This window comes from Salvelinus fontinalis, chromosome 5 (genome assembly GCF_029448725.1).
Source record: "Salvelinus fontinalis isolate EN_2023a chromosome 5, ASM2944872v1, whole genome shotgun sequence".
NCBI lineage: Eukaryota > Metazoa > Chordata > Actinopteri > Salmoniformes > Salmonidae > Salvelinus > Salvelinus fontinalis.
In genome coordinates this window covers 62,656,945-62,667,628 of record NC_074669.1, presented here as the reverse complement: position 1 = coordinate 62,667,628, position 10,684 = coordinate 62,656,945, and the positions used below count along the sequence as shown (strand labels likewise).

Genomic DNA, 10,684 nt, shown 5'->3' with positions numbered 1-10,684 from the left:
TGTACCATTCTCTATAGTACCATTCTCTATAGCACCATTCTATATAGTACCATTCTCTATTACACCAATCTCTATAGTACTATTCTATATGGTACCATTCTCTGTAGTACAATTCTCTACAGTACCATTCTTTAAAATCATTCTCTATACCACCATTGTCTACAATACCATTCTTTACAGTACCATCATTTATAGTACCATTCTATATATTACCATTCTCTATAGTACCATTCTCTATAGTACCATGGGCAGCTCCTCTCACTACAGCCCTATAGTACCCTAGCAAAATACTGTACATATTCAGAACCATGGACAGGTCCTCTCACTACAGCCCTATAGTACTGAGCAGAATACTGTACCTATTCAGTACCATGGACAGCTCCTCTCACTACAGCCCTATAGTACTGAGCAAAATACTGTACCTATTCAGTACCATGGGCAGCTCCTCTCACTACAGCCCTATAGTACTGAGCAGAATACTGTACATATTCAGTACCATGGGCAGCTCCTCTCACTACAGCCCTATAGTACTGAGCAGAATACTGTACATATTCAGAACCAGCTCTTCTCAGTACAGCGGCAGTATAAGTGGTATGGCGTGCCCATATGCATTATGTCATTATTTGCAGTCTTTTCACAGTGAGTGTAGTACCTCGCAGTCATGTTGTGCTACACTGAAAGCTTCAGCTTTTTGGACAGCTCTGCTTCCGCACCATGCTGGCAAAACACATCGGCTCTCTCATCGGCTCTCTCATCGGCTCTCAGACTCAGAGGGAAGACTACTTACTGCTAACCCTTCGTTATACAGTGCATAAAGACTACCGCTGACCGTTTCACAATGCTTCTACCGTACAATACTGTTCATTACTCAACCCTAGTATAGGCCTACCATTGAACCTAAAATGGTTCTTTGGCTCTCCCCGTAGGACAACTCAATGAAGAACCTTTGTGGTTCCAGGTAGAACCCTTTTTGTTCCAGGTAGAACCCTATTGGTTCCAGGTAGACCCTATTGGTTCCAGGTAGAACCCTAATGGGTTCCAGGTAGAATCCTCTGCAAAAGAGTTCTACCTGGAACCAAAAAAGGGTTATCCTATGGGGACGGTCGAAGAACCCTTTTTGGAACCGTCTTTTTTTTATTCTCCGAGTAGCGAGTTCTACTACTGCCATTCCTTCCACCATGCATAACAAAGTAGACAGAGGTACAGTACTCAACTATCATTACAACATTAACAAAACATGTCATTCTCACCTGTTGTACACCGACATAGTCAACAGAGTCTGGTGTCATGCAGTCATCTAGTTCACAATATTTTTAATCACGCAACATGCAACCCTATGCTCGCGCTGAGCTTGCTGTCCGTTAACACAATACCATACAGTGCAATAACGTATGGAATGCAACTATATCATTACAACTCCATCATTGGCAAGGAATGTAGTTGTAACTTGTTAGATGTGGCAAAGCAAGCAGTGAAGAGAGCTGTACTACACTCAATGAAAGTCATTTATTTCACATGAAGTCTACTGTCCAATATTGTGCTGCCCCTCAGCTCATCCAGAAAACGGTACATCCCCTAAGTCTGCCCTGTAGAACAGAACTCAGCTGCAGTGCAGTCTAACTGTTCTGAGGCGTTGGCTCCTGTATCAATATTATGGTCTGCTCCGGGACACTATAAGTATATGGTCCTGTGCTGCTGCCTCTGATAATGACATCATAATTGCTTTTTTTTTTGGTCATTGCATTAAATATTAACGGTAGGTCATCGTTCTCTCATCAACGTCTCTGTCCTTCCTCCGTCAAACCCTCCACCGGCAAAACCATCAGCCATCGCCATCAAACCCGGTTATGACACCGTCCGTCAGAAACTATGTCGGCATTTGTCATTTTAGAGCCGTTAAATTATACACGCTCTCATATTGAACCGATAATAACCGGGGTGATATGGCTTTTACTTAATAATCATGTCTCCGGGTATAGAATGTCCGTAGGCCTAATAGGTACAGATTTAGGATCAGATCAAATCTTAACCATTTTGAGAGGAATATGTAAAACTGGTCTGAGATCACAGATCTAGGATCAGATCGTATCATCACCATTATGAGTGGAATATGTAAAACTGGTCTGAGAGCAGCGTTTATGAGGAGACTTCAGCCTCAGTAAAGACACAGATCTAGGAATAGTTCCCTCCCACCAGGTTGCATCTTAACCAGTACGAGGGGAATATGTAAAACTGTTCTGAGAGCAGTGTTTATGGGGAGACGGAGAAATATCCTGTCTTATACAGAGTACCGCTAACAATCACTAGGGGGCGACCTTGGTCTCTAGAATGTTGGGAAGATTCCATCAGAAGGATTCTCTCTCTCTCTCTCTCTCTCTCTCTCTCTCTCTCTCTCTCTCTCTCTCTCTCTCTCTCTCTCTCTCTCTCTCTCTCTCTCTCTCTCTCTCTCTCTCTCTCTCTCTCTCTCTCTCTCTCTCTCATATCCCACTACTGGAGTGCCAGTCTGATTTTGTCACAGAGAATCAGAGAAGACAAGTATGGTAATTCATCCAGCAGTATCTCTCGCGTTTTGTCTGTGAGACTTGTTATGTTACGAAATCATCTAAACACCATATTGCTTAATTCCAGTCTACAATGGTCATGTCTGTTTGTATTACGGTCCCGTAATTGCTGCGTGTCTATCTATTAAATACGGAATCGGAAGCTTATGTTAATGACCCTCAACGACGTGTTGTCTGTTTGTATACTCCAATAAGTGGGTCAGGAAGGACGCTTAGATTGCAGCCTTCATCTCTTTCTGTTGATCATTTTCTTGTTCCTTTCTTTTCAAATCACTGCATAGACTGATGCTCCGTGCCAAATGGCACCTTACACCCTACGTAATGCACTCCTTTTGACCAGGGCCCGTGGTAGTGCACTATATAGGGAATACGGTGTAATTTGGGACGCAAGCACATAGCCTATTAAACCATATGGCTTATGAATTAAATAAGTAGGTTAGGGTGATGAAATTAGTTTCATTGCTAAGGTCGGAGAGAGTGGGCTAATGATGAAACAGTGAAGATAGCGGTACTAACATGCTAAAGGCTATTAGTATGGCTTTGGCTATGCTACATTAAACGGAATATGAATGAATGGGGCATTATGGGATGCTCCATTCGACACCCTATTCTCTGGATAGTGCACTATTTTTGACCAGGGCCCTGTATGGCTCTGGTTAAATGTAATTCACTATATATAGGGATTATGGTGCGATTTGGGATACAATCTATATGCATGTATGGCCTTGGTATGTCCTTTATAAACGAATGATTGTTGTGCTTAAAGAAGGAAGATTGCAATTAAAACATGTTGATAATTTACTCCCGTTTTACAGCTCTACGTTAATTACATGTCTACTTCATCGTGTCTTTACGGCACCAACAGAACAGAATATTGAGCCATACTATCATAATTATTTAAGACGATAGTTGCACGCATGAAGGAATTTGGGAATGAATACAAACATGTTTATAACTGAATCCTTCCTCCCGTTTTAGTTTCGTTTTTATTATTCGTGAAGTGTATTTGAACAAAATTGAATATTGAAAGACATAATACATTAATCATGGTTATTGATAACTTGACAGGGGACGGGGATAATTAAAAAGTTTCGCCAATCTTTAAACCCGTTGGTTTTGACCGCCAGAGGGCACGTGCGTGACGGCGCGTTGGAATTGGCAACATCCCCAAGCTTTGGTTTTAGGTTACTACATAAATAACCAACGGTCACGTATCATAAGACAGAAGACAGCCTACTGACTGCATCAATACTCAATATCCTATGGTCACCTATCACAGCTAGACCGATAGAGAACGGGAAAGCATAGCTTGTGTTGACCATTCAACATAGCATGACGCCCTGGGCAGGAACGAGTCAGTGTGAGTCACGGACTGGTATAGGCTACATCATCATCATCGTCATCATCATCGATAGCCTATATGGATAGTGTGTGAGTGCTTGCCAATACCGAAGGATAATCAGTAGATATTTGCGTCACTGGAATAGAGCGCTGACCTGTGGTCACGGTCTGTTTAGGTCTATACCACACACACATACACACACACACACACCTCTACTGAGGCTTTCATTTTAAACAGCAGCTATTGAACTAATCCCTTTAAAACACTCATTCTGTCTTTCCCTACAGGGTTGGTGTTGCTTGCCTGGGCATAGTCTCTAGTCATTACCTTCGTGTTCATTCATCAAACTGAACGGAAGAAAACAATAACACAACACATTACGATGATGAATAGGCGATTCCTACAATATTCACTTTCAAAATTCGCTGGCTGCGCTTTTAACTTAGAACTGTCATGCACAGGTAGCCTATGCTTCTGAAACGATGGTTTGTGCCAAGACGTTACCCGTCGAGGGATTTGCAAATTCAAATTCCACCCGTCGCCCACTTGTTGACTATTTCATTCACGGGTTATGTGAAATATTTTATTTCTCTCCGGTGTTTCGGTTGACTGGGGCTTCATGCTCGTGTTTGCACGGGGCTGGGGCTGGGGCTCGAGCGCCACCGCCGCTTGATGGCTCGTGTTGTTAGTAAAGAGAAAGGTCCGGGCAGGTCCGTGGGACGGTGCGCGCTGGCTGGCATTCCCGTGCCCCAATCAGGAGTAACCTCGTCGGGTGTCTGCGGACACTATTGGCTGGTGAGAAAAGATGCTGTGCGCAAAACCAACCCCGCTCCCCTCACTCGCTTTACAGGAGTGGAGCAGAGAGGATCATCCGCTTTCCTTGCTGCTCAGCCGCACTGATTATAGAGCGAGAGAGAAAAAACGGGAGAGAAAGTACAATTTGTCGTTTATTTACGTGTTGGCTAACCGTGTTCAAGTTCAGGATTTTATTCGAATGGTGTTTTCTGGAGTTATGCATTCGTGAAGTAATGTTTTTATATTTTGTATTGCACTTAGTTGGGACTTGATACGTGTGAGGATTCCATCTGTGGCTGAGGATTGTATTATGGTCTACACGTCTTGCCTCCCTCTGCCTGCTGCGATGTTGGCGCTTCGGCCAAAATTCACAAACCTGGACTGAATATACACTTTTTTTTTGCTGAAAGAAGCGAGGATCAAATGGCCGTGATTCTCACGACTGAAACACAGGAATGCTTTTCGGTTGACACGACGACGCGCAGAGGGAAAGAAGGAATAGCTGATTGGGGTTTGGGTAGCAGCCGTAGTTTTATTTTCATTATTGCAGCTTTTGATTCTGCCTTATTCCTGCGAACCGAAGCTGGGATGGGAAATGCTTAGTTCAAGTAAGAAATCGGAGTAATAGCCCCGACATATATCCAAGTGCACTTGAGAGAGGAAGAGTGAGAGGAGTGGAAATGATTTTGTTATTACCGCTCCTTCTCTCGGTCTTGCTGGATGGAGCGGTGTGCCAGCTGCGCTTCTCTGTACCAGAGGAGCAAGAACACGGGACCGTCATTGGGAATATCGCGGAGGATTTGGGGTTGGACATCACCAAACTTTCCGCCCGCCGCTTCCAGACTGTTGCCAGCTCGCGGAACCCTTACTTGGACGTGAACCTGGAGAACGGGAATCTTTATGTTAAGGAGAAAATAGACCGGGAGGAGATATGCAGGCAGACAGTACCGTGCAACCTGCACCTCGAGGTGTTTCTGGAGAACCCGCTCGAGCTTTTCCGCGTGGAGATCGAGGTGATGGATATCAACGACAATCCCCCCACTTTCCCCGAGACAGACATCACTGTAGAAATAACGGAAAGTGCCACCCCAGGTACCCGGTTCCCGGTGGAGAATGCTTTCGACCCAGACGTCGGGACTAACGCGCTCAGCACCTACGCCATAACGAACAATAACTACTTTTACCTGGATGTTCAGACACAGAGCGACGGGAACAAGTTTGCGGAGCTCGTGCTGGAAAAGCCGCTCGACCGGGAGCAGCAGGCGGTGCATCGGTACGTACTCACGGCAGTGGACGGAGGCGTGCCACAACGGACTGGCACCGCGCTCCTGGTCGTTAAAGTCTTGGATTCCAACGATAACGCACCCATCTTTGACCAGTCGGTGTACACGGTGAGCCTACGGGAGAATTCACCGGTGGGCACGCTGGTTATTCAGCTAAACGCCACTGATATAGATGAAGGGCAGAACGGAGAGATAGTGTATTCATTCAGTAACCACAACCCGGCGAGGGTAAAGGATCTTTTTAAAATCGATGCCAGGACGGGGAGAATAGAGGTGGCTGGGGAAGTGGACTATGAGGAGAGTAGTACTCACCAGATATATGTCCAGGCTAAAGACCTGGGAGCGAACGCAGTGCCCGCGCATTGCAAAGTCATGGTCAAACTGGTCGACGTTAACGACAACACACCGGAGATCAGTTTCAGCACGGTGACCGAGTCTGTGAGCGAACAGGACGCCCCGGGCACCGTCATAGCCCTCTTCAGCGTCACCGACCGGGACTCGGGCGACAACGGGCTGGTGAGCTGCGAGATTTTGGGTGACGTTCCTTTCAAACTCAAATCGTCATTTAAAAACTACTACACCATAGTAACGGATGGACTATTAGACAGAGAACACGCAGACTCATACACAATCACCGTTGTAGCCAAAGACCAGGGGCTCCCCTCCCTCGCCACGAGCAAATCCATCAAGGTGCATGTTTCCGACGAGAACGATAATGCACCCCGCTTTACGCAGCCAGTTTACGACGTGTATGTGACGGAGAATAATGTGCCAGGTGCTTTTATTCACGCGGTGAGCGCCGCGGACCCTGACGTCGGTCCGAACGCCCTCATTACCTACTCCATATTGGAGTGTGCCATCCAGGGCATGTCCGTCGACACCTATGTGTCAATCAACCAGGACACTGGTTATCTTTATGCGCTGCGCTCATTCGACTATGAACAGTTGAAAGAGTTTAGCTTTATGGTACAAGCCAAAGACTCCGGGAGCCCAGAGCTCTCCTCCAACAGCACCGTTAATGTCATTATTGTAGACCAGAATGACAACGCGCCTTCGGTGATAGCCCCGATCGGTAAGAACGGCACCGCCAAAGAACACCTGCCGCGCTCCGCTGAGCCGGGCTACCTGGTCACGCGGGTTGTCGCCATGGACGCAGATGATGGCGAGAACGCACGGCTCTCCTACAGCATTCTGCGTGGCAATGAGATGGGCATGTTCCGCATGGACTGGCGGACGGGGGAGCTGCGTACAGCACGCCGTGTCTTCACCAAGCGCGACCCCCAGGGCTCCTACGACCTGCTGATTGAGGTGAGGGACCACGGACAGCCACCGCTCTCCTCCTCGGCTAGCGTGACTGTCATCCTGGTGGATAGTGTGATAGATGGACGGAGTGGAGACCGAGGAGGATCTTCATCCAAGTCCAAAGAGACCTCTCTGGATCTCACCCTCATCCTCATCATCGCCTTGGGTGCCGTCTCCTTCATCTTCCTCCTGGCTATGATCGTGCTGGCTGTGCGCTGCCAGAAAGACAAGAAGCTGGACCTGTACACGTGCCTCATGGCGGGGGAGTGTTGCCTGTGCTGCAGCCCGTGTTGCTCGCGCCAGGCGCACAGCAGGAAACAGAAGAAGCTCAGCAAGTCGGACATCATGCTGGTCCAGAGTACCAACGTCACCACCGGTGTGGGCGCTGTGGGCCAGGTGCCTGTGGAGGAGTCTGGTGTCAGCGGGGTCGGGATGGGCGGTGGGTTCGGTTCCCATCATCAGAACCAGAACTCCTACTGCTACCAGGTGTGTCTGACACCGGAGAGTGCTAAAACGGACCTGATGTTCCTCAAACCATGCAGCCCCTCGCGCAGCACCGACACGGACCACACCACCCCCTGCGGTGCCATTGTGGCCGGGTACAGCGACCAGCAACCGGACATCTTATCCAACGGGAGCATCCTCTCCAATGAGGTAAGGCTTGGTTTCCGTTAGCATTGGTGTGTGTGTGTGTGTGTGTGTGTGTGTGTGTGTGTGTGTGTGTGTGTGGTGTGTGTGTGTGTGTGTGTGTGTGTGTGTGTGTGTGTGTGTGTGTGTGTGTGTGTGTGTGTAATTGAAGTCCACGCTGTGCGTTATCCTAGTAGGACAAAGAAAGACTGTTTGGGTATCTGGGTTTTCAACTTTTATCTTTAATACCTGGGTCATGTGAACATTTTTATCTTTAATACCTGGGTCATGTGAACATTTTTATCTTTAATACCTGGGTCATGTGAACATTTTTATCTTTAATACCTGGGTCATGTGAACATTTTTATCTTTAATACCTGGGTCATGTGAACATTTTTATCTTTAATACCTGGGTCATGTGAACATTTTTATCTTTAATACCTGGGTCATGTGAACATTTTTATCTTTAATACCTGGGTCATGTGAACATTTTTAGGGGAAACAAAGTGCATAAGTTGGTTTGTTTTTCACATAATGAATATCCTTTAAACAATTGTGTATTGAGCCAGAGAACATTGATTTGATTGATAGTATTAAAGAACAACACAGCAAGGTGTGTGTTGGATTCCAGAGCACTTTAATTACGCTGTGATCCTCCATGCCGTTTATGAAAGGACAATCAATACACCTTTCAGCCCCTGGCTGTCAGTCTATAACGCACATTTAATGAGGCGGATTATAAGATAATACGCCACATCATAAACATGTTGTATTATTTGTCTACAGTGTTGAGGTCACTTGTGGAGGTTCAACACCAATATATATTTAACTAACCAATCCGGTGATAGAATAGATGATACATCTGTCTGCAGATGCATAGAGCCGACCAATTGAATTTGAAGGCACAGGTGTCTCTTCTATGTAGTCATTTTCTAGCTGGATGAAAACATACAAGACATATCTCCTCCTACTCACAATTGATGACGTTTATATTGAGTTTGGGCCAGAAGTGCCTCTCAAAGCAAATGAAGCCCCCATGATGTCCCTCCTGTGTGCTCCCAAGGGGCTGGGGTGAGCTGCAGAGAGTCAGTGTGGTTATTATGTCGACTGTGGCTGGAGACAGTACCAGCCAGTCAGCCAGTGAACCAGTCAGTCAGCCAGGGAACCAGACACTCAGTCAGTGAACCAGTCAGTCAACCAGTGAACCAGCCAGTCAGCCAGTGAACCAGTCAGTCAGCCAGGGAACCAGACAGTCAGTCAGTGAACCAGTCAGTTAGTCAGTCATTGAACCAGTCAGCCATTGAACCAGTCAGTCAGCCAGGGAACCAGACAGTCAGTCAGTGAACCAGTCAGTTAGTCAGTCATTGAACCAGTCAGCCATTGAACCAGTTAGTCAGTCATTGAACCAGTCAGCCATTGAACCAGTCAGTCAGTCATTGAACCAGTCAGTCAGTCATTGAACCAGTCAGTCAGCCATTGAACCAGTCAGTCAGTCATTGAACCAGTCAGTCAATCAGTCATTGAACCAGTCAGTCAGTCATTCAGTCAGTGTGCGTTATGTATAAAAACAGAAGACGTAAATCATGCATACACCTTCTTATATCCATAATTAACTAGAATGACATTACATTTCTGCCGAAACAATTGATGTGCATATTTAGGTGACTGTGTGGTTGTAAACTGAAACTGTAGAGAGAGGACAAGCAAGTCAGTCAGCCAGAACCAACCAACCAGTCAGCCAGAACCAACCAACCAGTCAGCCAGTCAGTCAACCAGCCAGTGAACCAGTCAGTCAGCCAGAACCAACCAACCAGTCAGCCGGTCAACCAACCAACCAACCAGTCAGCCGGACAACCAGTCAGTCTGTCAGTGAACCAGTCAGTCAGTGAACCAGTCAGTCAGTCAGTGAACCAGTCAGTCAGAGAACCAGTCAGTCAGTCAGTGAACCAGTCAATCAGTGGACCAGTCAGTCAGTGAACCAGTCAGTCAGTCAGTCAGTCAATGAACCAGTCAATGAACCAGTCAGTCAGTCAGTGAACCAGTCATTGAACGAGTCAGTGAACCAGTCAGTCAGTCAGTGAACCAGTTATTGAACCAGTCAGTGAACCAGTCAGTCAGTCAGTGAACCAGTCATTGAACCAGTCAGTCAGTCAGTCAGTCAGTCAGTCAATGAACCAGTCAGTCATTGAACCAGTCAGTCAGTCATTCAGTCATTCATTGAATCAGTCAGTCAGTCAGTGAACCAGTCAGTCAGTCAGTGAACCAGTCAGTCAGCTAGCCAGTCAACCAGCCAGTCAGCTAATCCGTCAACCAGCCAGTCAGCCAGTTAGTCTGCTAGCCAGTCAACCAGCCAGTCAGCCAGTTAGTCAGTCTGCCAGTCAGTCATTGTTGAGTGAGAGAGCCAGTGCACTTTAGATGCGTTAAGTATTCAGCGCACGGTACCGCAGACCAGCAGTGGAACAAAGGTTGTTCAGTTTGAAGCGCTGCTTGGCTCAATCATTTACGGATCCAATCGCCTCTCTAACCCACTCCCCTTCTCACTGGATATACACACTGTCAATAATGTGGCATGTATGTCAGTCTCACTCTTGAAGGCCACCGTGAACACATTCATATGGTGTCAATGTCTAACAAAGCTTCCTCTCTCTATCTCTCTCTCCCTCTCTCTGTCGGTCTCTCATGCACCCTCTCTCATCTCTCACTCTCTAAATCGCTTTCTTTCCAAGAGAGAGGAAAGGCCTCTTTCAGTGTCTTATAAACGTTTATTTCCCCCC

The 10,684-nt window shown here is 46.7% G+C and overlaps 1 protein-coding gene across 1 annotated transcript in view; it reads left to right on the top strand.

Annotated features, from left to right (window-relative positions):
• Positions 1-4,506: 4,506 nt before the first annotated feature.
• LOC129856169 (protocadherin-10-like) overlaps positions 4,507-10,684 on the top strand; it is an 86,630-nt gene continuing 80,452 nt past the window's right edge. The window contains exons 1-2 of the mRNA XM_055924270.1: positions 4,507-7,942; positions 8,974-9,058. Coding sequence (XP_055780245.1) covers positions 5,379-7,942; positions 8,974-9,058 — 2,649 coding nt within the window. The 5' untranslated portion in view covers positions 4,507-5,378. The remainder of the gene's footprint in view (positions 7,943-8,973; positions 9,059-10,684) is intronic.